At 33.0% G+C, this 27,220-nt stretch overlaps 10 protein-coding genes across 10 annotated transcripts, besides 8 other annotated features; 3 read left to right on the forward strand and 7 right to left on the reverse strand.

Annotated features, from left to right (window-relative positions):
• Positions 1-377: 377 nt before the first annotated feature.
• Positions 378-1,917, reverse strand: TVAGG3_0322900 (regulator of cytokinesis 1 PRC1-related family; the record flags this gene model as incomplete). Its single annotated transcript, XM_001581720.2, has 1 exon — positions 378-1,823. One exon carries the CDS (start codon positions 1,821-1,823, stop codon positions 378-380), a length of 1,446 nt encoding a protein of 481 aa, XP_001581770.1.
• A 375-nt stretch (positions 1,918-2,292) lies between these two features.
• Positions 2,293-3,160, reverse strand: TVAGG3_0322910 (transcription-initiator DNA-binding domain ibd family; the record flags this gene model as incomplete). Its single annotated transcript, XM_001581719.2, has 1 exon — positions 2,363-3,136. The coding sequence occupies one exon, from the start codon at positions 3,134-3,136 to the stop codon at positions 2,363-2,365; it is 774 nt and encodes a 257-aa protein (XP_001581769.1).
• Positions 3,161-3,166: 6 nt separating this feature from the next.
• Positions 3,167-3,196: a mobile genetic element.
• Positions 3,197-4,053: 857 nt separating this feature from the next.
• TVAGG3_0322930 (uncharacterized protein) lies at positions 4,054-5,556 on the forward strand (the record flags this gene model as incomplete). The annotated part of the gene is made up of 1 exon (XM_001581718.2): positions 4,404-5,222. The coding sequence occupies one exon, from the start codon at positions 4,404-4,406 to the stop codon at positions 5,220-5,222; it is 819 nt and encodes a 272-aa protein (XP_001581768.1).
• A 566-nt stretch (positions 5,557-6,122) lies between these two features.
• TVAGG3_0322940 (armadillo (ARM) repeat-containing protein family) lies at positions 6,123-8,760 on the reverse strand (the record flags this gene model as incomplete). The annotated part of the gene is made up of 1 exon (XM_001581717.1): positions 6,147-8,726. One exon carries the CDS (start codon positions 8,724-8,726, stop codon positions 6,147-6,149), a length of 2,580 nt encoding a protein of 859 aa, XP_001581767.1.
• Positions 8,761-8,993: 233 nt separating this feature from the next.
• TVAGG3_0322950 (uncharacterized protein) lies at positions 8,994-9,368 on the forward strand (the record flags this gene model as incomplete). The annotated part of the gene is made up of 1 exon (XM_001581716.1): positions 8,994-9,368. One exon carries the CDS (start codon positions 8,994-8,996, stop codon positions 9,366-9,368), a length of 375 nt encoding a protein of 124 aa, XP_001581766.1.
• A 190-nt stretch (positions 9,369-9,558) lies between these two features.
• Positions 9,559-10,465, reverse strand: TVAGG3_0322960 (phosphoglycolate phosphatase protein; the record flags this gene model as incomplete). The annotated part of the gene is made up of 1 exon (XM_001581715.2): positions 9,586-10,434. One exon carries the CDS (start codon positions 10,432-10,434, stop codon positions 9,586-9,588), a length of 849 nt encoding a protein of 282 aa, XP_001581765.1.
• A 573-nt stretch (positions 10,466-11,038) lies between these two features.
• Positions 11,039-11,182: a mobile genetic element.
• Positions 11,183-11,429: 247 nt separating this feature from the next.
• TVAGG3_0322980 (Ankyrin repeat family) lies at positions 11,430-13,436 on the forward strand (the record flags this gene model as incomplete). Its single annotated transcript, XM_001581714.1, has 1 exon — positions 11,430-13,436. One exon carries the CDS (start codon positions 11,430-11,432, stop codon positions 13,434-13,436), a length of 2,007 nt encoding a protein of 668 aa, XP_001581764.1.
• Positions 13,437-13,858: 422 nt separating this feature from the next.
• Positions 13,859-15,148, reverse strand: TVAGG3_0322990 (phosphoprotein phosphatase protein; the record flags this gene model as incomplete). The annotated part of the gene is made up of 1 exon (XM_001581713.1): positions 13,892-15,148. One exon carries the CDS (start codon positions 15,146-15,148, stop codon positions 13,892-13,894), a length of 1,257 nt encoding a protein of 418 aa, XP_001581763.1.
• Positions 15,149-15,506: 358 nt separating this feature from the next.
• Positions 15,507-15,633: a mobile genetic element.
• Positions 15,634-15,645: 12 nt separating this feature from the next.
• On the reverse strand, positions 15,646-20,584 carry TVAGG3_0323010 (chromodomain-helicase-DNA-binding protein 3-related-related family; the record flags this gene model as incomplete). The annotated part of the gene is made up of 1 exon (XM_001581712.1): positions 15,815-20,584. The coding sequence occupies one exon, from the start codon at positions 20,582-20,584 to the stop codon at positions 15,815-15,817; it is 4,770 nt and encodes a 1,589-aa protein (XP_001581762.1).
• A 3,416-nt stretch (positions 20,585-24,000) lies between these two features.
• TVAGG3_0323030 (integrase catalytic region-containing protein) lies at positions 24,001-25,062 on the reverse strand (the record flags this gene model as incomplete). The annotated part of the gene is made up of 1 exon (XM_051230224.1): positions 24,001-25,062. One exon carries the CDS (start codon positions 25,060-25,062, stop codon positions 24,001-24,003), a length of 1,062 nt encoding a protein of 353 aa, XP_051099954.1.
• Positions 24,001-25,062: a mobile genetic element.
• A 444-nt stretch (positions 25,063-25,506) lies between these two features.
• Positions 25,507-25,619: a mobile genetic element.
• A 507-nt stretch (positions 25,620-26,126) lies between these two features.
• Positions 26,127-26,183: a mobile genetic element.
• A 67-nt stretch (positions 26,184-26,250) lies between these two features.
• Positions 26,251-26,288: a mobile genetic element.
• Positions 26,251-26,288: a terminal%2Cinverted (terminal inverted repeat of Banshee-A3 transposon ID:TVAGG3_0323060).
• Positions 26,289-27,220: the final 932 nt, after the last annotated feature.

Below are 27,220 nucleotides of genomic sequence, written 5' to 3' on the forward strand. Positions count from 1 at the left end.
AACGAAGAGTTCTTCTCTCCCAATTTTTTTCAAAATCAAAAAAATGAGATAAAAAAGCACGTTTGGAAAATTCATTTTTAGCATTTTAGGAATTTTCTCACTTTTCTTCCAAATTGACATCCTTACCATGAATGAAAGCCAATCTCTCTCTATGAAACAAAGGAAATTTACATCATTAAATTTTTAAGGCTTCAAATGCAAAATCATACATTATTGCTTTTATTCAGTCCGTACCATCTATATGAGTTTAGATTGCTATTGAGAGTTACATCTTCAGATGTTTAGATACCATCTTTTTGAATATATAAGATAAATACATATGATCACTTAAATATATAAAATTCAACATTTAAAACAACACACAAAAATATAAAATCTTAGTATAGAGGTCTTCTCCTCGTTGTCTGCTTCATATTCTTTGTTTCATTCTTCTCAGAGTTCAGTTTCTGCAACAAAAGAGTCTTTCCAAGTGTCTGTTTTCCAGTTCTTCGACTAATTTGTGATGTTCCATTTTCTGGGAAAGATGATAAATTTACGGGCGCAACTTGACTGTCATTTTCATGGCCCAAATTTGTCAAATCGACTCCTTCGAACTGAAAATCGTATTTATTCTCTTCCTTGAACTGCGCCAGTAATTTCAACAGTTTCTGTTCCAGTTTCGGTATCGTTTCCACTGCTATTTTTCTTTGTTTCTCTTCTTCGACTCTTTTTCTTGCTGCACCTCTTTCCCTCGACATGTACGACTTCGTTGGGTCGTTCTTCAGAGAAGCATTGGCCGACTCTATCTCACTGATAAGCGAAATAATCGGTTGGGCCTTAATTTGTCTCTGTTTCAGATCATTTAGTTGTCTGCGTAGGAAAATCGCTCTGGATTCAAGATCTTCGTTATCCCCTGTAAATCTTATGTAGTTTGCCGGTGAAATTCGAAGGTCGTCGCATACCTTTTTTATATCTCTCTGAAGACTTTTAACTAATGTGGGTAAACTATCTTCTATTTGCTTCTGGAGTGATTCTATTTCATTTAGAAGACTATCTATCTCTTGAACAGATGGATTTTGGGGCTTAGAACGCCGTGATTTCGTATCGAAATCTAAAACTTCGTAAAGATAGGAAATTCGCTTCCATAAATTATCCAACTGCTCTTTATTAGTCTCCTGCAGTTCTTGGAGTGAGTTTAAACATTCTGTAAGTTTAGATATCGAATCGTTATCAATATTTTTGTTTTCTATAATAGTCTGGAATTTATCTGGTATAGTTTCTTGTATGTATTCGCTAGTCTCTGTGATTTGTTGAACTAGTGACTCAAATAATTTAGTTCTTTGTTGTATTTCTGCATCTAATTTTTTGTTTGTCTGTTTAAATCTTTCTAATCTACTCAAGGTCAAATCTGATGTACCAACCTCTGCAAATTCCCCTCGATCTTCTTCGTTTATCTTTAGAATTTTGTATTGTTCTGAAAGTTTCGATGCAATTTCGTCGAATTCTTTAACTCTTGAATCGTATTTCATTTTTAACTCTTCTGTTACATCGTTCATGTAGTTAATTTGATCGCGTAGTGAGTATTTTGGACTCAATGAAGGAATTGCTCCTTCATCACCAAAGATCTGTTGAACATGCTGATATTCAAAAATAGCATTTCGAAGTTCCCCTCGTAAATCTTCGCAATTTATGTTTGTTTCGGCAATAAATTTTTGATATGCTTCAATAAGCGCAAGTTCCAATTTTTTTGCTTCTGCTGCCTTCTCAACTTTCGTAAAACCTATTGCTGTCCATAACCGGTCCAGATTTGGATCGATCATGAATGAGATAAGCTTTTTACTCATTTCACGAATAACTTTTTTATCGTCGTAAAAATATTCTTCACTATGGCATCATTTCAAAAATGAGGTATATCTCGGATTAGTGATGTGAGATAATGAGAAATAATTAAGAAAAGTTTCCTATAATCGATTCAAGATGTCTCAACATCATCTGAACTTCATGAATTTTTATCACTACTTATGTAAACGTAGTGCAATTGTTAATTGAAACAAATATTGCAATATAAATTATGATAATCGATAAAAATAATTTCAAGGAAATTTTATTAATGCTATTCTTATTTGATAACACATAACTATAATTAACTTGTGGCAAAATATGCATAAATGTCAGATTGATGAATGCTAACATTATGATTTTAGATAATTTGTCAAAATTTATTTTAGTAAAACTAATTTAAACGTTAATCAATCCATGATTGATGTAGAAAGCATACAGAAAGGTTATTTTTCAGTTTCCAAATGATCATGATAAATAAAAGTTAATTTTTTACAAACAAACAGATGTATGGGCTTTGACATGTATATATATTGTCTTACAATTAAAATGTAAGGAACATATTACCTATATCATACATATCTTTCTGATTCTCGAACGATGAATTATCAAAAACTAAAGGATCAAAATTGTCTTCGTCTAATGGTGAAATAATAGGATTACTCATCGTATTTTGTTGGAATTCTATATGATCTTCTTCCTCGTTTAGAATATTTTCAGCGATTGTAAATTTGTATGGAGGTAATGGAGATTCTGGTGGGGGAGGTGCTTTAACTATTGGCAAATTCCCAAATGTGTGTGAATTTGTAGTTTCTTTCTCGTCTCGTAGTTCAATTAATGGTAAATTAAGATCGGAACAATTTGTCAAAAATACAGAGCCAGTGCCGCTATAATATCCGTACATATCCCATCTTTCTGCTAAAACAGGATCGTCAATCACTGATTGTATAGCTGCCGTAATTACTGTAATTTTTTTCGCATCATTTGTTTCTAATTTGTAGCCCAACGCAGATAACCCATTGTGAATAGAGCATTTGTAACGGCAGATAACCTTTTTGAATTGTCGATAGTTAATTAAAAGATAAGGCCCACAAAAAGCAAGGCCAGAAACAATAGATCGCTCTTCTACGAACTCAGGATTTCGAAAGTTGTATTTGTAAATCTCTTCTAGTATATCTTGATAATTTTCTCCTTTGAATCCTTCATAAAAATTATCTCTCATGACGAGGAATGCGTCTCTGTCCTCTTCTGGAAGCATATTCCAAAAAGATCCTGGAAAAGAATCATCTTCATAGATTTCTCTTCCAAAGGAACGCATCCAAAAAAATGAAAAAAATAAAAAATGAACGAGTAGGTGACAAAAGTGCATACTCTTAAACAACCGTCGGATTTCCGGGTGAAATCGTGACACACTTTCGTCTTTCGTAGGCAGTGGTGGTTGTTACAAAAGGTAACTTCGAATGTAGCGTGAAATCTGCAAAAAAAATTCTGAAATTTGAATGGAGAACACAAAAATTGAATAGTTTACGTCAATAAAAAAGAGAAAAATGAAGCCAATGTGTCTTGAACCTAGGACTTAGAGCAGCAATCACACTGTTTATCAAATTACACTACATGCATCTCTCACCTCAGTGAATGAGATCAACTATATGATAACTTTTTCCCCATTATATTCTTGTGGAAAAGTGACAAATAGCAACTTTGACCCTCTCTCAAAAATGAACACAAAAATTTTGAATTTTATTATTAAAATTGATTTTTCAGCAAAAATTTGGAATAGGGATGCGTTAAACACGCCATTTGACCAGGCGTACATTTTTTTTGTTCGCCCAAAAATTTCGCCATTTGAGAAATTCAAAAATTAAAAATAAAATTTTAATCTTGATTTTTTTATTTTCGTGATTTTTTTGAAACTTACATAAGCGATGAAATACTTTTTTTTAAGTAATCGTTTATTATATATAAATATATCTTAATAAATTTAATTCCTTAAGGTAGAGCGTGTTCAAATTTAAAATCTCATACAATATTTTCTTAATGGCGTATTTTTCTGAGGTCGCCCAAATAAAGGCGAATTCAAAATTGAGAACTCCAAGGCGTATGGCGAGTATTCAAAAAGTACGCCACTTACAAAATATTGAATGTAGATTATCAATTTTTTGGCGTGTTCAATTTCAAATTTTGATATTTATGTTTATTTTATTCAGTATAATGCTAAGAATTAAAATATAAAATTCATAGAATTTTTTCTTTGAAAATATTTTACATTTTTATTAGACCACTCCTAGACTAGTCATCAGGTTATCCTCAGATCATCCTCAGACTACTCCTTAGACCCCTCCTCATCAGACTACTCCTCAGATTTTCCTCATAAGACTCCTCCTCAGATCTTCCTCCTGAGACTACTCTTCAGACTACTCCTTAGAGTCCTCCTCATCAGACTAGTCCTGAGACTAGTCCTCAGACTACTCCTGAAACTACTCCTCAGATTATCCTCAAACTACTCCTCAGTCTAATCCTCAGACTCCTCCTCAGATTATCCTCAAACTACTCCTCGGTCTAATCCTCAGACTCCTCCTCAGATTATGCTCAGATTATCCTCAAACTCCTCAGATTATCCTCAGACTACTCCTCAAACTCCTCAGTCTAATCCTCAGACTCCTCCTCAGATTATCCTCAAACCCCTCAGACTACTCCTCAAACTACTCCTCGGTCTAATCCTCAGACTCCTCCTCAGATTATCCTCAAACTCCTCAGATTATCATCAAACTCCTCAAACTACTCCTCGGTCTAATCCTCAGACTCCTCCTCAGATTATCCTCAAACTCCTCAGATTATCCTCAAACTCCTCAGATTATCATCAAACTCCTCAGACTACTCCTCAAACTCCTCAAATTATCCTCAGACAACTCCTGAAACTACTCCTCAGACAACTCCTCAGATTATCCTCAAACTCCTCAGACTACTCCTCAGACTACTCCTCAAACTACTCCTCAGACTACTCCTCAAACTCCTCAGATTATCATCAAACTCCTCAAACTACTCCTCGGTCTAATCCTCAGACTCCTCCTCAGATTATCCTCAAACTCCTCAGATTATCCTCAAACTCCTCAGATTATCATCAAACTCCTCAGACTACTCCTCAAACTCCTCAAATTATCCTCAGACAACTCCTGAAACTACTCCTCAGACAACTCCTCAGATTATCCTCAAACTCCTCAGATTATCCTCAAACACCTCAGACTACTCCTCAGACTACTCCTGAAACTACTCCTCAGACAACTCCTCAGATTATCCTCAAACACCTCAGACTACTCCTCAGACTACTCCTCAAACTACTCCTCAGACTACTCCTCAAACTCCTCAGATTATCATCAAACTCCTCAAACTACTCCTCGGTCTAATCCTCAGACTCCTCCTCAGATTATCCTCAAACTCCTCAGATTATCCTCAAACTCCTCAGATTATCATCAAACTCCTCAGACTACTCCTCAAACTCCTCAAATTATCCTCAGACAACTCCTGAAACTACTCCTCAGACAACTCCTCAGATTATCCTCAAACTCCTCAGATTATCCTCAAACACCTCAGACTACTCCTCAGACTACTCCTCAAACTACTCCTCAGACTACTCCTCAAACTCCTCAGATTATCATCAAACTCCTCAAACTACTCCTCGGTCTAATCCTCAGACTCCTCCTCAGATTATCCTCAGATTATCACTTTACATATATATATCGATAACTAAATAATTACTTATTATACTTTCTTTATTTTTTTTTAATTTTAAAATAATATTAATATATCTTTCTACGTTTAATGATGAAAAGAGAAAGAGGAGTAAAAAGAGGAAAGAGAAAAGAAAGAGAGAGAGAGAGAGAAAAAAAAAAGAGAAAGAAAGAAAGAAAAAAAAAGGACGGCGATAATTTTGTATTGTTTTGTTATTCGGCCGAATGGCGGCTACTTCGTACCCGCCATTCGGCCTCAAAAATGGCGTATTATTCTATTTTTAAACGGTCATGGCGTAAAACCGTCGCATCCCTAATTTGGAAAATTTCCAATTTTTAAAACAAAAGATCTTTAAATAAATTAGAATTAAATAATAATTTTATCAACAAATTATCCAAAATCAAAAATTTGAGTGAAAATTTTATCAATTTCTTGCCAATTATTAAAAAAAAACAACATTATATAAATTGTATTTTTTATTGTATATCAAACAATCTCAAAATTTCCAAAATTAAATCAATTTTTCATTATGAATTTTGGTAATTATTAATAAATTAATGATATGTAAACGATACTTTTTATTCTCTATCAAAACAAATCTAATTAGACAAAACAGAAACAATATTAGTATAAAATGATCCGACTTCAGCGTCAATTTGCGATGGACCACGCTCCATCATAGCTCTCCACTGGTCAGTTAGCTGGTTTATATAATTTCCATCGAATCCCAGCTCTGAAAGAGATCTCTGAACGATGTTTGTGGCCGAATTCGGGTCTCCTGCGTAAATTCTTGCCATTATCTTCATTCCTTCTCGCATAACTCTTCTCCAAGAAGCGTTTGTTTGAGAAATGTTCAGTGATTTTGAGCATAAAATCAAAGATCTGATAACGTCTTGAATATTACTGTAAATATCAGGAGAGCTGAGGTATTCATCATCAATGGAGTATACAAATGTTAGTGCATCCATTGAAATCTCCGAAATATTGATCAAATTCTCAATAATCAAAATTACAAATTTAATTGTTTCAGGAATTATCTCATTTGGAGCCAATTTCATGGCCTTTGTAACGAACTTGAAGTAGTATTTCATGAATTGTCTCGACTGTTTTGCGAATTCGTTACATTCTGACCAATCAATCTCTTCATTGAGGATTTCGTTAATATATTCCTGAGAACTGTTGAATAACTGGGCAATCCATTCATTATTTTCTGCTTTCTCCGTTAACTGTGACCCAATTAAACACAATTGTGCCATACTTTCGAGTCCTTGAGCGAATTCCAATAGCTGGACGAAGACTTGAAGGCAGTCTTGTTCAAGAACATTCCACATTGAAGCAATTGCTCTTGCCAAATATGCATCTTTATTTCCTTCAAATTCTCCATCCATAATTGTCGACATAAAGAACTCAATAAGCTCAAGACAACTCTGTTTGAATACGATATCCTTGGACGGTTGGAGTTGTTCTATAAACGGAAGACACAATAAATGGAATTCGTCCTGCAAAGCAGATCTACAGAGATTAAAAGCCTCTAGTTGGTTCTGTTGCTTGACATACTTAATCAATCTGACAGCAGTAGCCGCATATTGTTGGTTGCCGGTCAAAATTAAACCAACAGGAACTTCTTGGCTAACGATAGCTCCTTTCATGGTCAGTGATTTGAGAAGTGAAGAGAATTTCGGTTCATATTCTATGGGACTTTCCGTGTTCGTTGCATGGATTGCTATGACATTGAAACAATCTTGTTGAATTGGCCTTGATTTCTTCTTGGCAACGAACTCAACGTATTGTGTTAATGCCAAATATTCAGGGTATTCGGCTGGTGGACTGATATTAGTAAGGATTTCGGAAAATGAATCAATTAAAGTGTTTTCTATTTCAGCGTTAAGCCTCATGTGTTGGGCCACACTAAAGAACGCACCAATAGAAAGCAAGTCTGAGGTATCAATTGCTTTTGCGAGCTCAAATAAGTGTTGATTATTTAAATTTTTCGTAATTATACTCAATAATGTCTCAGCGAAGTCACTGAGCTCGAAGGAAGGAACAGAGAAATACAATGCATAGCGTTGGAAACACTTATGGACGATTTCTAGCATTGAATTCGGATCAATAAACTTATTTATATAAAGTTTTGCGAAATTTATAATATTTTCAGCAATAAATTCATTTGGAGACATTAAATAATCCATACTTAAGTTGAAACACTCGTTAAGAAAAACTAAATAGTTCTGATCTTTTTGTCCATTCATGTAAATGTCAATTACATGCTTTCCTATGGTTGAATATATGCATGCGACTAAAGAAAGAATGTTTTCATCTTCTGTTTCTATATTTTGTAATCTTGGAATAATTTCTTTGGAAATAATGAAAGACATGTATTCATCAGGGCTCATTGGTGCACCTAGAAGACCATCTAAGATTTTGAGAGCCTTTTCGCGTGGAGATTCTTGTTGGATTGAATAAGATTTCGTAATTTCATCATCTGCAATACTATTTATAGTTTCAATGTGTTGGTCATCCTCCATGATCGAATTTAATATGGTATCAATGGCAGGATGCCCAATAATTTGTCCTGGATTTACCCAAGTTAATAAATCAACGAGAATACCAAAAGATTGCTTTCTTCCTGCAATAATACTATCTAAGATGATCATTAGAAGATGCTGATTCGATCCATCTTCTTCCATTGCCGATAAAATTGTAGCTTGATCTCCTTGATTTTCCTTTAGAGTGGAAAACAATACATCTAAGAATGAAAATAGCATATCTTGATTCATTTCGAAGAGTTTTTGGAAGAATTCAGGAAATGTCAAAGGATAAATTTTGATGGCTAATAAAGTTTGAACTTTATAAAGGGTATAGAGGAGAGTTTGCTGCATATTTAAGAATTTATTCGATGATTCGAAAATAATATGATATAATTGCTGCTGAAAATCCGGAATATTTTGGATTAATTCGTCCCAACGATTGATTATCCAATCTTTAATGATCAAAAGAGCGTATAAAGATGGCTTGTATGAGATTTGTCCAGTCAAGTAGCGTAATGACCATTGAATTCCGAAGATATTATTCTGTAAATCGTGCGAACGCTGATGATATTCATTCAATGCGGTAGGATTTATCCCTATACCACTTGAAAGAACAATATTTATCATCTGAATTATTTCTTGGTCTTCCATTTCAGATGAAAATCTTCAAAATCTAAAAAAAATTTGTCTTTTTTTTGTTGTATAAAAATGTGACAATACAAAAAAAGCTTCAAGAAAAGAATGATTTATAATTCCATAAATCTGTAATAGAATTCCATGCAAACTCATGGATGATGTACCATGTCTATACTGATATTATATCCGCAATTTATTTGGAAATTCATCGAGCGAATCCTTCTTGCGAGTACATTTTAAAAGAGTAGCAAATGTGCGATTTTTTTGACATGTAAAGTTAAGATGAATCAAGATTTTCAAAAAACTTTCGGAGGGCCATTCTCTACACGACTTGCAGCAGCCGTAGACACCGATGAATTTAGGCATTATCAATATACTGTAGGAAACCCTGTTTTAAAACGCGCATTAGATCAAATTCAAGCAGAAAAACATCAAGTTTATTTCCCAAAACCCGAATCTAATGGAAACGACAAATATCTCGAGCTAGCAATAATGGATTTAAAGCTATCATCAAATAAAGTAGTTCAATACGGGATTGAAATGGCACTTAAAAAGCAATTAGCAGCTGAAAAAGCACGTCTTAAAGCAGATAATGAAATTATGCAAGCCAAAATTAATCAATTGAAAGCTTCTCTGGAAAATGAATCAAAAACTTAACAATATTATTGTTTTTATTTGTGTTACTAATAAATGCGACAATACAATATAGTTTATTTCATAAAATTCACCAAGATGAGCTTTTGAGACTTTTATTTCATAAAGTATTGCCCATCTAGTTGAAATAATCAAATAAAACAATATTTATTTCTTTGTTCACAGATAATTAGGAAAAATAGTAGTATGATTGGTTGATTATCAAATAAAAATAATTTTTTTATGTATTCGCTTTGATAACTTCGTAACATTCCTTAAGATCTGCACAGATGAAGTCTGGCTTAATGCCATCTGGTAAGTTAATTGTATCTTCTTTCTTTGTAACACCCGTCAAAACTAAAATTGATCTAAGTCCGGCTGTTTTAGCGAATTTGACATCAGTAGCGAGTCTATCACCGATAATCCAGCTATGGGCTCTGTCAATTTTGTCTGATCCAGGAATTGCTTCGAACATTGACTTTTGTGGCTTTCCGAGGGCGAGTGTTGTATGATTTGTAGCTGCAGCAATGCATTCTGCAAGAGCGTGTGCTGCTGGAACTAATACATCATGGTTATATGGATAATTATCGTCTGGATTTGCACTGATAAGGAGAGCATCGTTTTCAATAACATATCTTGATGCAATTGTAAGATGCCTGTATGAGAATTCTTCTGATGAGCCTACAACAACTGCACAAACTTCTGGATCAATATCCATTGAATGAATATCGAGACCATCATAGTCTGCAGCGATAACAATGTTCAAATTGTAAGATCTGAGCTGACTAACGAAGCCTGCTGTTCCAATAACGAATACTTTACGGCCTGGTTTGTTGAATCTTGCCTTGACAAGATAAATGCCGACAGAACGAGCAGAAGTGATAACATCTTCTTCATTGAAGTTTGTATAGCCACTCTTTTGGAAACGCTCTAAGTATTGTTGGACAGATTTAGAAGCATTATTTGTAACACAGACTGCTCTATATCCAAGCTTTCTGATATCGCCGATAATTTCATTTGCACCTTCGACTGGATATCCGCCATACCAAATAACGCCTTCGCCATCAAAGCAGACAACTTTCTCTGTCATTATAAAATTCTGATGGGTTGAATATAAAAAAGATTTTGTAACAATTAGGGTGTTACACTTTCTCAATTGTGTGGTCGGCTGCCTTCTCAAATATGATTTTTATTCGTTCAACTCAACATCTTCATATTTCTTGATAAAGCATCAAAAATCATCTAGAACATTCCCTTGATTCAGTGTTTTATTTGTCGATTTGTTGAAACAATTGGGAAAACCTTATATCTAGACTTTTATTCGCTCTATTATATAATGCTTATATACAATTTACTGCTTTTTAATGCACTCGTTGGCATATCTTATACTTTTTGAATCTGAATCATCAAATGATATGGATATACAGCTCTTCAATTTGCAATTCGTCATAATAAAAAAGAAATAACCGAATTTCTTCTTTAGCATGATGCAAATATCAATTTAAAAGATAAATACTGATATTCATCATTTAAACTTGCAGAATTTAATAGTAGTGAAGAAGCAGCCCGACCATCTTCGTACACATGGTTCAAAAACATGTGTTCTTATATAAGACGCCATTCTTTCTATTTCTGATATTTTTGAAGATGAATTTCATGAGAAATGAAACAAATAGTTCTTTTTCTAGTGGAAATGGGAACACTAGAGCTCCTGAAGAACAGAATGGCTACCATAATCTTCTGATCAGCAGAGGTCCAAATGGTAAAAGGCCTCTGTAGATACAGATTCAGGAATTTCAAAGTTCCATTTTGCAGAGATTGTGAGCTTTGGAGCTCCTCAGGCGAAGAATTGCAAAAGATTTAGCCATTAAATTTAATAGATCTTAGAAAATACAGATCAATCTATTAATTAAATATATCCCTTTATCTACATTCAAAAAATCAATTGATTTGGAATGATTGACAATAAATTATACCAAATGGTCATTGTTTTCTACATATGTAACATAGTATTTTTTTTCTTCTAATGAATTTAAGGGCATTTCATATGGTAAAACGTAAATGTGTCTTTTTTAAAAATTAATAATGTCGGACCATGACGTTCATTCAAAAGAATACAACAAATTACGAAGTACTTACAAATACTACATCGATTCATATCTTGCATTGTATCAGCTAAAAACGGAAAACGAAGAAGAATTAAAGTCAATTTACAAAATGATCAAAACAGAATTGATTGATTCACAGAAATATCCTCCCCAAATAATTATGCGAGACATTTTAGGTATCATTCCGTATAATATTCGCTATACAAAGTCATATTTATTTCTTGCCAAACTTATATCTGATGATTACCATGTCACAGAGGTCAACAGAGTTTCAACTATTCCAAACTTCTTGTTTTATAAAGAATATGGAATTAAATTAGACAAATCTGCCGATTTTGAAAAAATTAAATCAGATAATCTTGAAATTCTTACAGAAGATACAATTTACAGAGCAATTATGTATAATGACCTTGAAAGATTCATATACTTCACTGAAAGAGATGAATTTGATAAAAATCAAAAACTTAAAAGCAATTTATATCCAGTTTATTATTTTGGATATTCATTACTTGAATTATGTTGTTACCATGGAGCAGTTGATTGTTTCAAGTTGTTAATATCAAAATTCAGCTCAGAAATAACTCAAATATGTCTTCAATTTTCATTTTTAGGAAGAAATGCAGAGATCATGAGTGAATGTTTGAAATATCAGATACCAAATAAAGCATGCATGGAATATGCAATTATTTCACACAACATTGATTTTGTTACATTCTTGATGAATGAATACAATATAAGAATCAACTTAAATTCATGTGTATTTTGTCATAATCTTGATGCATTTTTAGTTTATTTCGATCAAACTAATGATATAAACAAATGCTTTGTTTATACACCTATATTTAATATTCCATCTCTTTTCGAATACTTCCGTTTACATTGTGCAAATATCAATGTAAAAGATGAAGATGGAAAAACCGCTCTTCATAATGCAGCATGGGGTAATAATAAAGAAACTGTCGAAGTTCTTATTTCACATGGTGCAAATATCAATGAAAAGGATAAAAATGGATTTACATCTCTTTATATTGCAGCAATGTTCAATAGTAAAGAAATAGCCGAGCTTCTTATTTCACGTGGTGCAAATATCAATGAAAAAGATGAATATGAACAAACCGCTCTTCATATTGCAGCAAGGCGTAATAGTAAAGAAACTGCCGAGCTTCTTATTTCACATGGTGCAAATATCAATGAAAAGGATAAAAATGGAAAAACCGCACTTCATTATGCAGCAAGTAATAATAATAAAGAAACCGCCGAATTTCTTATTTCACATGGTGCAAATATCAATGAAAAAGATAAATATGAACAAACCGCTCTTCATATTGCGGCAATAAACAATAATAAAGAAACTGCCGAAGTTCTTATTTCACATGGTGCAAATATCAATGAAAAAAATAAAGATGGAATAACCGCTCTTCATTATGCAGCAGAGAATAATAGTAAAGAAACTGCCGAGCTTCTTATTTCACATGGTGCAAATATCAATGAAAAAGATAAATATGAACAAACCGCTCTTCATATTGCAGCAAGGCGTAATAGTAAAGAAACTGCCGAAGTTCTTATTTCACATGGTGCAAATATCAATGAAAAAGACAAACATGGAGAAACCGCTCTTCATTATGCAGCACTGTACAATAATAAAGAAACCGTCGAAGTTCTTATTTCACATGGTGCAAATATCAATGAAAAAAATAAAATTGGAAAAACCGCTCTTCATTATGCAGTAAGTGAAAATAGTAAAGAAATAGCCGAAAATCTTATTTCACATGGTGCAAATATCAATGAAAAAGATAAAGATGGAAAAACCGCTCTTCATTATACAGCAAAGAAAAATAGTAAAGAAACTGCCAAAGTTCTTATTTCACATGGTGCAGATATCAATGAAAAAGATAAAGATGGAAAAACCGCTCTTCATTATGCAGCATGGTATAATAGTAAAGAAATAGCCGAAAATCTTATTTCACATGGTGCCGAAGAATAATATTCTTACTTAAGATATTCTTTAGTTTTCTGGTATTTTCGAAGAAAATTTTCATTAGGGAGTAAAATAATCGTTTTTTTTAATTAATTTTTGTACTTGAGTTTGTTAGATGTGATGAGTTATATTAGATTCATCCTCGCGAAGTTGCTCATGAATTCACTGGATAAAGTCTTTCAAAAATACACTACATGTTTAGGAAGAGTTTCAATCCTGATAGCCATATGTTGAACAAAAAACCGACCGAAAGTCCACATTTCACAAATTTTGTTGAATTTCAGACAGAAATGAGCATAAAATACAATCCTATTCAATGGAATATCATTGAAATGCCCAATTCTCTTGAATACAATTACTTGAAACGTTATGCATGATTGCTGGTGAAATATAAATAAAATATTTAAATAAACATTGATAGATTGTTTTTACAAAATATGAATTTCATGATTATTATATGCTTATCTTGGTGATTTTGGTAATGGATAAACTTTCTTCGGTGTTTCATCGACTCTGGGGCTTCGTTTGAAGGAGAAACTTGGTGTTCCAGATGGAGATGGCGAATCTATTTGAGAAGGAGACATAAACATCGAAGAAAGTTCTGGTCTTGGGGATTTAAATTCTTTGATTGGCAAAGAACTTGGCTGCATCTTGCGAGGAGTAGTCTGTGATGATGCCGGAGATAAAGAACCCTTTCCATTTGGCTTTACTGGCGAAACTGATGTTCCGAGAGTAAATGTGTTCTTTCTTGGCCTTGTTTCATGGGACAACTGCTCGAAAACAGCATCTTCTCGCTTTAGAACTGGTATCGCAGGGAAATTAAAGCATTTAATGTGCTTTTGGATGATTTGGATGATTCCTGATTTGTTTGCACTGGATTTAGAGTAACTACTAGAGCTGAAAACAGTGTAGAGGTGATCGTTTTCAAATTTCTCGACGCCATTTTGAACGCATTGGTGTCCACGAATGAGAACTTGTAATTTATTGTATGAAAGGAAATTTTTGAGGGCAGTTATGCCAAATGTGCAGCCCATTTTCCTTGTTGAAGGACCGTAGTTCGATGTAGTTGTTGTTGGATCGCTCCAGACTATGTTTGTTACGAGTTGTTCGTATGGAGTTGATTTATATGTAATAACAGGCTTCGGAATTGACATAATCTGGCATGTATCAAGAAGAGTTGGACTGAGGCCTCCATGAACGACAAAAACCTTTCCATTTAAGATGGCCGCAAATGGCATCAAAGCGAAGCATTTATTGCAGGCATCATAAACATCAAGACCATATTCTTTAAGGCATTCTTCGCGAAATCCATATATGCCATTCATTTCTTCAAATTCATGATTGCCACGTAATAAGAAAATTGAGTCAGGATGCTCATGCTTTAGTGCGAGAAGAAGTGTTACAACTTCTATTGAAAAGTTTCCTCTATCAACGTAATCTCCTACGAATAAATACTTATTGGTTAATGGGGAACCTGCCAAAGCAAATATTCTAATCAGATCTCTTATGTTTCCATGCAAGTCACCAACAATAGTAAAGTCACCAGCTAGAGATAGCAAAGATTTGTCGTTTGAAAGTTCAGATCTTGTTAATTTGCATAAATTTAAAATATCTGACGACGAAAACTTTGGAATTGGACACTCGGATGTTCCTAATTTTGTCGCATCGAAGTTTTTATCACCAAAATAGCGGCTGTACGCGTTGATGAACTTCGACATTTTTGAATGCACTTACAAATTTTTTATATCAAATTTATTCAATCCAAATATATTAATATTACGATTTCTCCAATAATGTTGATAAAATGCCATTCTTACACTGATATGTCACTTTTGAAAGTTAAATTCCATTCAATAATGGCCACATCTTTCTCTTTGCTTTGAGTCATTACATATTACTTGGACAAAAAGAGATTCAAATATATAGAAAAAAGATCCCGAATGGAGAAAAATCTTCACCAACTCTAAAGAGATGAAGAAAAATTGAAGATTTTTGACACTCACAACTTTACAATTTTGACATCTTGTAAAGTCAAAAATATGACATTTATAATTTTCATGAAAGTTTGACCTGGATTAAGGGTGCACTTACGCCCCTATGACAGGGCATTCAATTCAAGTGTTTAAGGTTAATTTTTAATGGCGCTTCACACCAGTTGTCAAAAATTTGAATTTAAGTCAGATGCGCGTAAGTGCAGCCTTAAAAGCTTTTGTAAAACTATCGATCTCCATCAAGAATTACATAATAGTGTCTCAATATTGAGAAATTATGATTCAGAATTATCCGCTGTAAAAAAATTGACAAATTTAATAAAATATTCATTTTAAAATACATCTAAATAAAAAAATATCTATAAAAAAAATAAATAAGATAAAAATATAAACTCAATTCTTCCATTGTCCGTCATCTTGGTCAGAAGGAGTATCTTCTCCTCTCTGTGATTTCTTTTCAGCTCTTCTCTTCAACGTAATTCTTGGTGGAGTCTTTATTTCTTCATCCTCATCCATGTCGTTGTATTCTATTGGTTTTCTTTCTCTAAGATTCGTATTTGCCCTTTTATTCATCTCTTGTAAGAAATCTTTTGCGTGTTTCTTATTCTTTTTGAGGGATTTCTTATTCTTTTGTTTCGTTTCTTCGGAATCTTCATCAGAAGAGTCAGTACTTGGCATATCTTGTGCATCTACATATACAATGCTTTTCTTTGGTTTTTGTTTCGTTTCTTGTTCTGTTTGTTGCTGTACTTCTAAGTTACTTGTTGTCAAATTAAGTTTCTTCTTCTTTGGCTTGGCTGTTAATATGATTCTTCTCTTTTTAGGACTTTCTTCTGTTTTATCTTCAGTTTTTTCTGTTGTTTCTTGGGCAGATTCGGTCCTAATTAGTATACGTGGCTTTTTGTTTTGCTTGGGAAGCTTCAGTTTCAACGTGGGCTTATGTGGTGTAGGGTTTTCCGATGATTGTGTTTCATCGCTAGGGAGGGAAGTTCCCTCTGTCACTTTTTCAGATTTTTGAGGAGTTTCAGAATTATTTTCAGTTGCAGTTGAAGACGGGTTTGATCTATAAGATTTCTTTTGAGGTGGTGGCGATAAACCTCTATAGATCTGTTTCGATGTCTTCTTCTTTGGATTGACTTTGACTTTTTCCACGTTTTTCTCCTCTTTTATTCTCTTCTTTTCTTTTTCTTTCTCTTCCAAGTACTCTCTAAACTGCGGATTTTCAACTAGGAAGTCCTGTTTGTGTCTGATCAAGTACTCGTGGTTGTACTCTACTTCAAGGGCTTTCATGTCTCTCTCCCATTCATTCCTTGGCTGTATTCTGAATGAAATATGCTTAATTCCACCATCCCAGAACGAAATTCTTCTTGGAATCCTCGTAGAATTAAGAATCAAGAAACTCAAGCGCTTACCAACATTGTCCATGCTCATGAATTCCTTGAATTCACTCAATGACCGTCTCATCATACAATCGTAAAAAGTGACACGTGGCTTTTTGAAAGGAATAATTGCCATTTGGCCTCTTGCGTCCAGACCGTACTGAACTATTCCTTCCAAGAGAGCTGCATCACATTCTTTGTCCCAGCCATGAGGAAGAAACGGCTGTGAACAAAATCTGTCGAATCCTTCTTTGGAAGTTTTTCTGGCGAAACCGATCATGTCGATGGACCTAATTGTTCGGTCGATTATTTCAAAGGCTATCGTCAGTGGCTGGCAAACTTCTTTTCCTTTGACAATTACGGGCATTGGCTTGAGAAGGGAGAGGGATTCCGGAATAATGAGGATCTCCTTGGAGGAATGGGCTGCAATCAAAATGGTGTAGAACGTTTCCATGAATGTGTTGATTGAATCAAGAGATCTGCCGGTTATTCCGGACATTGCCATGAAAAGCGGGTAATCTGGAGTATTCGTGTTCTCTAGAACAGGTATGCCGAATAATGACATGCTTCTGATGATGTCTAGTATGTTTTGGTCGGTCCATCCAAAATAAAATGGTCCGGAAATGATGGATGAAAGAATAGGACGAAGCTCTGTAATGTCTGTGTCACGAGCACCTTCTTCTACCATCCTTGTTACGTACATAAGTACTTCACATTTGATTTGTGGGTAAATCGCTTTGAAAACTGTGTCGAAATCCTGTTGTGTGAAGCCGGGGATCTTCTGCATGAGGTTTGGAGAGGTCGTGGCACCTTCCAAGAACGCGTTTAAGATCTTATAGAGGTATTCTGGATTATCAAACTGAATTGAACGGCATCGTGCTGGAATTGTTGGTTCCGGATTGATGTACATGAACGCCCTAATAAAGATACAGCGTTGTTGTACTGAAAAAAGCCTCGTAGCGTTGGCAAAAATCTTTTGCATTCCTTTCATTACGAAAAGGGAGGCTGGATATGTCGTATCTCGCATTGCAATATCATTCCAGTATGTTTTAGGTGATGCTACAGGTGCTTCGTATGGTTTATTGAAGTATTCAATCTGAAATGCTGCAATTGATACGGAATAGTTGACGAAATCCTCTTCTAAGAGTCTTGTCATGTGGTGAAGTGTTATTGCATGTCCGATTTCTTTGATTTCTTCTAAAGGATAGTTGAAATTTGAGGAAAATTGTTGCCAATTTCCAGATTTCATTGTAAACATGCCTTCTAACAGCTGCTGTGCCTCTTGCTGTGCCCATGCGCACTGCTTAAGTGGCTGTCCGCTTGGAGAAGGGAAGATATCCTCCCAATAATTGCTGCACTTTTTTACGTAATCAAAGACCCTGTCAATTTTATCGTAAATGGTCGCTTGTTCGGATGGGATTTCGAAGGAAATTTCGGAAGGAAGGTCTTCTGGAGTCTGTCTTGCTGGCTTGGATGTTAATGTAATAGCTCGCAGGAGTATCTCGTAGTCTAATTGCTGAAGCAAACTGATATCTAGATCTTGAACGCGTAAAAACTGAGAATAGAGGATAGTTTCGATTGAATCCTTTGTCAAAAGTCTTACAATCTCTGGTGGACTGTCATTTCTCATGAAATAATGAACAAGTTCCACATCAATTTTCAAATTCGGAGCAATATTATAGAAAATCACCCTTGTTGGCCTCATCTGTGCAAGGATACTTGAATACTCACTTCGAATCATCAACGCTACGCCTGTTGTAGGAACAGTAACAAGAGATGGCTGTTCTTCAATCAAATTTGAGTTAATCCATACGGAAAAGATACCGTGGTAACCGAGGAATTGTCTAATAATACGTAATACGCTATAATCATTGGCAACAATTATCTGTAAACCGTTTTCTCGAGTAAGATTTAATAATCTTGTAAATTTTGATGAATATTCTGCGAGAAATTCGATGTTTTCTTGGGCAGAGAACTGTCTTTTGCCAATAGAATGCTTAGAACGAAAGATTCTGTTTGCTATTTCGTTCATTTGCGGAGAAAGCGTTACGTGGTCCATCATTAATAGGGAAAGGTGGAACAAATCGGCAGCGACGGGTTCAACCGACTGCGAGGATTGTTTGTTTTTGAGTAAATCTGTTATGAAAGTATTTAATACGGGTTTTGTAAGGTTTTCGTCCATAATAAGACGCTCTGTATATCTGAAATGTGTTGGTTCGACTTTGATATGAGGAATTGTTTCGATTTCGACGTCATTTATGTAAATAATATGATGATCTCCTTCAATCAGCGCGAGAATCCTCGGAGGAATACCTTTCCTCATATCTAATATGATTGTCTCGAATCCAAGGCCTGTTACGAACTGTGCTTCGGCTTCTACGATGAAACTCGACGCGATTAAGACGTCGAACTTCGAAACTGAGTCTCCGGACACTTCGTATTGTTTGTGAAGTGATCGGTCTCTATCTGAAGCTTGTAAAGTTGCGTAATGTAGATTTGTCATCATTCTGAGCGTATTTTTCCAAATTGGGAGCACGAGAGGATGGCAGACAATCATTGCTGGTTTTTTGTGATGGAATGCGAAACGCATGGTCTGTAAAAATGTCGAGATAATTACAGTTCGACCAGATTCTTCTGGACAAACTAAAGTTAAGTATTGCGCGTGTAAATGCGATGTAAGTAATTTTTTAACGGCTGTTTGTTGTTGTTTGGAAAGCGGATAACCTCGAATTGGAGGAATTATTTTTGTTGCGTCGTCAGATTTGATTTCTTTTTCAGTATCCTGATGTCTAAGTCTATGCCAATACTGCCTGATCATTTCCTTTATCTCATCGTAGTTGCCTGGACAGATTGGCCCAGCAAATAAAGTTTCCGGAGTTTCCCAAGTGGCCTGTGATAGAGGTAAGCCTCTCCACTTGATCAAGAACTTTGTTTTAGGTGGAGGAGTATCATCTGATTCGGGATTTTCTTGGGAATCATTGACTTCTTCCTGTATTTCATTATTTAATCTTGGCTCAAGTATAAAAGCACCATCCGGGCCAACGAACGGATCATCAGCATCCATGATGTTTTGTAAAGGCTTCTGAAATCTGAGAAATTCCTGTAGATCGGTTGAATTATCAATAGGAAGACCAGGAAGATAATGGCTCATATCAATGTGCTGCTCAACAACATGAACTAATTCTTCATCGCATTGATGCGTGACTATTCGTTCAGCAATGAAAACATTGGGGTCTAGTAACTTATTTACTGGTTCTGTGAAGCCCTTGATAGAGGGAAACGTAACTTCAAACATTCTACTTACGCATTTTTGATATTTGCTGTACGGATTTTGTGCTTTTGTTGCTGAAATATCGGAGCTGTTTAATTGCTGTAAATGAAGATAAGATTTTGAAGGCATTTTGCATATATATGCTTCTCCCTGTCCAAGTGGCGGACCTGCAACAACATCTTCAATATATATACCTTTTCGCACAGGATTTAGTGGATTAAAGTCTCCATTTTCATCATCACTGGCATATTCGACCATAGAGGTTGTCGCGTGAGAACGAGATGACTTCCTCGGGGCGTCTGCCGTGTAATGTTGATTTAATGAAAACTGCAAAGTATCGAAGGAGTCCCTCTTTTTCGAGTTTTTCGAGCCTTTTGGACGCCCTCGCTTCCTTGGAACTGGAATATTAGTGTTCTGCTGTTCCGATGGCAATCCCTCACGAGATTCCATCCTATGCGTTGTCACTTTTTGCTGATTTCGCCTCTTGATATCAAAAATCCGTTTTGAAATCATTATGCTTCTATAATTAATGCTTAGTATATTTCATCTCTGAAACTCGCAAAAATTGGATTTTCAATATATTGCAAACAAAAAATAATAGGGATAGAGCTCGTGGAGACTTGAAATATTTAATGTTTTTAGAAGAAATGTAGTTTTAGGAAATGAAATATAGATTTTAGAATAAAAAGGTTGAATAACGATTCAAATTTTATTTTAAAATTCGCTATTTTGAAATAAATAATTGTATAATCAATGTGGAATCATGAATATAATGCCACAGCTCCATAACGAATGGAAAATATATTGTGCAAAATCATAATCTCTAATTTATTATATATATCCTAGTTATTTTAACTTATAAGCTAGTGTCTACACATTGTGAGATAATAAAATTAATGTGTACTTACAACATGACATGGAATCGTACATTTTTTCAGAGAATCTTATTCATTGAATAACAAAAAGTTGTTTTTTTTCATATAAAGCTTTTAGATTGATTTTTCATTGATATGAGATGGTATTCAGTTTTTCCAAGAACCCTATATCCAGGCAAATTTCAGAATAAATTCTATATATCCAGGCAAATTCCAAATTTCACTTAGAAGTCCTAGTGCTACTCTTTTGTTACCTTCTATAGAAATTTGAAGAAATGTTTTCAGTCATGATTTGAATCTACTTAAATTTACTAAACTATTGAGATTTCTGGATGAAATTTATCAATGAAGAATACTATTTTCAAAAAGATTAGTTTTCGAAAGGTATATAATTTCATTTTTGAGAAGATTTATCTCATACAGAACTCTACAGTTTGATTTTTATTTTTGTAAAAAAATATTTTGAAGTGTCAAATTTTTATCTGTTGGAAAATTAATTAAAATATTTAATGTCTCAGCCAAATAACAATCCCTTTTCACTGCTATTGATAGTGTATAATTCACTAGCAAAGCCTGATAAGGACTTAATTGATACATTTCAGAAATTCGTCCAATTAATTTGGACAATAAATTCGGACAAACGAGATTTTATCGAATTCAAATACAAGGAATTAACATCCCAGAAATCAAGAAATAAGAACTTAGAACCTGCTTTTTTAGGGATCTTAAACACGTTTGACCAAAAACATCTTGAAACAGATTTATATTTTTATCAGCTATTCGATATTTCAGACTATAACCCAGATGCTTTTAATATAATAGTTCGACTTACAAAACTATTAAGATTAACAGACAATATTGCCAATAAAACTTTATGTGCAATAGTTCATGATGACACACAAAAGTGTTATGTGATAAGCACTAACCTAGGTGAAGACACAAGCTTTTATTGGCCAGTTAATTCGGAAATTTTTACAAATCATCAAGTTTCTAGTAATTTATATGGACAAGATCCTAATAATAAGGAGCATTATATCGCTGTATATGATAAAGAAGAATTTTGGCAAGATATCCATTTAGATAGCTACAAAAATCAAACTAAAAAAGGAATTATTGCCGATATCAATAGCATACAACAATAAGTCAGAACTAATCTATTATGTTTTATTTGAATAAACTATTATTTTATATGATTTATAAAATTAATATTCACAGGACATTAAATGATTGATATTTAAGATGTCTATATTTTTCTCTGAGAAAGAAATAAGAAACTTTTATAAAATTTATTTTTTCCAATAAAATAAAATTCTAATTCTCGCAGAACATATAGTTTTATCAACAATTCTCTCCCTTTTGAGAAAGCATTCTATATTGCATTTTAATCAGATTTTTCGATAAATCATGAAAATGAAAATTATTTGAACAAAAATCCAACATGTATATTGTATTTCAATCACATTAAATCGCACACCATGCTATTTATTAAAATTCTGTAAAAATATAATTTTATAGGAATTATAATTTTATAGGAATTAATTCATTAAGACAATTTGAATCATATAATGCAAACGATGATACATAAGTAATTATACTTAAAATAAATAGAATGCATAAAAGTAAGAAGCAATTGCCATTAGGAAATTATTCTTATGAATACATATGTCCAATAATTCAACATGTTTTCCCCCTGCAGTGCTGCTATGTGATATCATTGTCTATAACTTTGAAAATATGTGTATTTCCATCGATGGAGATTTATCACCGGTGAAGAAAAAAAAAATCGAGATCCGCAAAAAATCATCAGTTTGACAAGAAGACTAAATTTTGCAAACGCGATATTGTTATTCCGATTTGTGGAAATTTTGCAAAGTTCTCGTGTTGTTTATAAACATAAATTTGACATATAAAAATTGTAAACGACTTAAACCTAAAGGTATATACGTAAGGAAGTCAATTTGGAAAATTGTTTTCACTTTAGGAGAATATAATTTTCCATTTGGAAAATTTAAAAAGTGAGACGCGCAGGATTCGAACTTTTTTAAAAGTTGATTTAAATGAATTTTAGTGTGGAATATAAGGATAATATCATATTTAAAATAAGAATATACGAGTTTAGGTAGTTTTATTTTTTTCGATAAATTTGAGAGTATGTACGTTTAGGGCATCAAAAGTGTCAATTCGCTCAGCGAAAGCTGAGCTAGCTTCGTTCTCGAAAGAATAGGGAAGGAGTGAAGGAGAGTCATACAGATATTGACACATTCATATAATTTCAACAAATTTTGATCAAATTGAAATTCAATGAAATTCAATTCACTTCATATCCTTCAGTCAGTACATTGACATCCTTCTACATCACAATTATAACTCGGGCATCAATAGTTCTACAACTAACTCAGAAAAAAACAAGATTTTTACTTCCAGCTTACAGCTTTTAAAAAGTGACACCTCAGAAAAGCTAAAATATTGAATTTTTGGAACTTTTGATAGAGCACGTTTTTAAATATTAATTAAAGTAAATGTATATTTTGTAAAGATTCTTTTTAATAAAAAAATAAAATTTTGAAGAAGAACACAAAATCTTCTGAAAAATAATATCACATAAACTCATATTATTTTCTAATATATAACTATTTTATATAAAAATCAAATTCAATGATCTTAAAAGCGAAGGATAAACCTCAAAATTTACGAATATAATGAGTGGGAATATAATGCTTATCTATCATAAAACCATATGAAATATCAATTTTTGCTTTACGCTTAATTTTTGACGACAATTAGCAAAAAATGTTAAATGTTAACACTCAGTCCATTTGAATATGAAAAATAAAATTGACTTTGATTAAATGTTTTTATTTATCATGCAATTCTTCTTGCGACCAAAGATTTGAATAAAAGTTCAAAAAATAAGATAGCTTAAAAAATAATATACGGTAGTGTTTACTAATAGATGAATAATATATAAATTCTATTAAAATGGATTTGATCCAAAAAAATATATAAAATTTGATCATAAATAAAATTGTTTAGTAGTCATTTAAAATGATGTAATTATTCAAATTTTGCCAAGACCCATTCGTCTTTGATATATAACTCCCATTTTTGCATTTCTGGCTCGTACCAAAATTTTGAAACTTCGAATAATTCGTTAGGAGTGTAATTACTATTCGTTTTTGGATTAATATCGAGAGATAAATGTGGTGTATTGTTGTATTTTTCAATGAACTGCTGAACTGAGTCCTTGATTTGTTGAATATCATCCAACTCGTCTGGCAAAAACTTTTCTAAGCTTGGCCACAGGCGCTCCACCTTGCCGTTCTGTCTTGGCATATACGGCAAGGTGTGCTTCCAAACTATTCCGTTTTCCTGCATAACCTGGCCGAATTCGCCGCGGTTTTCACCGCCGTTATCGGTCCAGATGCAGTAAGGAATAAACTCATCTAAAAGTTTTCTTAAAACCTTCGCTGTTGAGTTGGAAGACTTGTTTTTCAATAATTTAGTTTTGAGAACTTTACGTGTCATATCATCCAATATGGCAAAAAATGGAAAAGAAACATTACCGTGAAGGTAATGAATATCGCAGTGCCATATCAAATTCTTTGATATGGCACGATATTTGGTAGGTGGATCTGCTGGTTTGTAATCTCTTTTTGAAGATAAACCTGATTCCATCATAAATTTTTCCACTTGATGATGCTTTATTTTTTGTAAATTGTCAAAAATTTGATCTTTTGTCAAATCTTCTATATTTTCAAATTCTTTTGCAATTTCTTCTTTTTCTTTCTCACAATCGGGATTTTGAGCAATATTTTGAAACCTTTTAATCAATAAATAAGTTTTTGAAATTCCTCCTTTATATTGTGAAACACAAGAATTAATTAATTGTTTTTGCTCAAATGTTGGTGGATTTGGTTTTCTGCCGCGACTAACTTTTGGTAATTCGATTTCTTGAAGTTGAAATGCTCTTCTTATTGTATTTTCGGCAACATTCAATTTAATTTTACCATTTTCCAATTCAACTTCCTTTCCCACACTTTTGTAAGATTCACCTTCTTCTATTCTTCTTTTAGCTTCAAATAGCCATTCTCTGCTTATAGATTTGGCAGTAGTCATAAAAGTGGTCCTTCTTTTGTGATAATGTTGCATGCTAAGTTCGGTCAACGATAGAAATTGAGTGGAAATTAATCGTCGAGGAAGTACGATTATGTAAAGAAAAAATGTTGTGGGATTTTTAATATTATATATTATTTTATAATAAAATTTTTTGAGTCATTTTAAGAAGCACATATAATTTTTTGAATTTAAAAATTAAAGTAGTGTCAAACGAATTTATCACTTAATTTAATACTCAGATTTCTTAAAATTAATGAAAAAAAGGTTTTCTGAGAACTTTTGAGAATGGTTTTCAAATCCCATTATTGAAAATATATAGGTATTGTATGAAATTCAAACTCTATATTTATTAAAATTCTAAATTTTTAATAAAATAACTTTTCAGAGGAATATGATTTTGAATGGTTGATTAATAAGTATAAAAATGTCTACGATTTTAAGGAGGGAATTGTTCCTTATGAGGTATACATCATAACTATATACCTCATAAGGAACAATTCCCTCTTGATAGCTGGGAAACTTTCTCTGAATAACTTATCATTTGGAGAAAGTTTCCCAGCTATCTATTAGAAACTAAAGGCTGTGAGGCACTAATATATAATCAGTGCCTCATAGCCTTTAGTTTGTTATTAAAAACGAGAAAACTTGTTCGAAATGATAAACAATTTCGAACAAATTTTCTCGTTTTAAGGAGGGAAGAGAGAGGGTCAAAGTTGCTATTTGTCACTTTTCCACAAGAATATAATGGGGAAAAAGTTATCATATAGTTGATCTCATTCACTGAGGTGAGAGATGCATGTAGTGTAATGTGATAAACAGTGGGATTGCTGCTCTAAGTCCTAGGTTCGAGACACATTGGCTTCATTTTTCTCTTTTTTATTGACGTAAACTATTCAATTTTTGTGTTCTCCATTCAAAATTCAGAATTTTTTTTGCAGATTTCACGCTACATTCGAAGTTACCTTTTGTAACAACCACCACTGCCTACGAAAGACGAAAGTGTGTCACGATTTCACCCGGAAATCCGACGGTTGTTTAAGAGTAAGCACTTTTGGCACATACTCTATCGAAAAATCAACATTTAAGGTTAATTTAAGAGTATGCACTTTTGTCACCTACTCAAATTTATCAACAATGAAATTTCGTTATAAAATTTTGAGTCTATTTTATAAAGAAGATGATCGATGCTGTTGTAAACAGAAATTCATCAAAAGTGACACCTCAGAAAAGCTAAAATATTGAATTTTTGGAACTTTTGATAGAGCACGTTTTTAAATATTAATTAAAGTAAATGTATATTTTGTAAAGATTCTTTTTAATAAAAAAATAAAATTTTGAAGAAGAACACAAAATCTTCTGAAAAATAATATCACATAAACTCATATTATTTTCTAATATATAACTATTTTATATAAAAATCAAATTCAATGATCTTAAAAGCGAAGGATAAACCTCAAAATTTACGAATATAATGAGTGGGAATATAATGCTTATCTATCATAAAACCATATGAAATATCAATTTTTGCTTTACGCCTAATTTTTGACGACAATTAGCAAAAAAATGTTAAATGTTAACACTCAGTCCATTTGAATATGAAAAATAAATTGACTTTGATTAAATGTTTTTATTTATCATGCAATTCTTCTTGCGACCAAAGATTTGAATAAAATTTCAAAAAATTAAGATAGCTGAAAAAATAATATACGGTAGTGTTTACTAATAGATGAATAGTATATAAATTCTATTAAAATGGATTTGATCCAAAAAAATATAAAACCAAAAATAATTGTTATAATTTAAATGAAGAAGTAATTTAAAACGATTTTATTTATGATCAAATTTATATATTTTTTTGGATCAAATCCATTTTAATAGAATTTATATACTATTCATCTATTAGTAAACACTACCGTATATTATTTTTTCAGCTATCTTATTTTTTGAAATTTTATTCAAATCTTTGGTCGCAAGAAGAATTGCATGATAAATAAAAACATTTAATCAAAGTCAATTTTATTTTTCATATTCAAATGGACTGAGTGTTAACATTTAACATTTTTGCTAATTGTCGTCAAAAATTAGGCGTAAAGCAAAAATTGATATTTCATATGGTTTTATGATAGATAAGCATTATATTCCCACTCATTATATTCGT

The sequence above is a fragment of the Trichomonas vaginalis genome, chromosome V (assembly GCF_026262505.1).
Source record: "Trichomonas vaginalis G3 chromosome V, whole genome shotgun sequence".
NCBI lineage: Eukaryota > Parabasalia > Trichomonadida > Trichomonadidae > Trichomonas > Trichomonas vaginalis.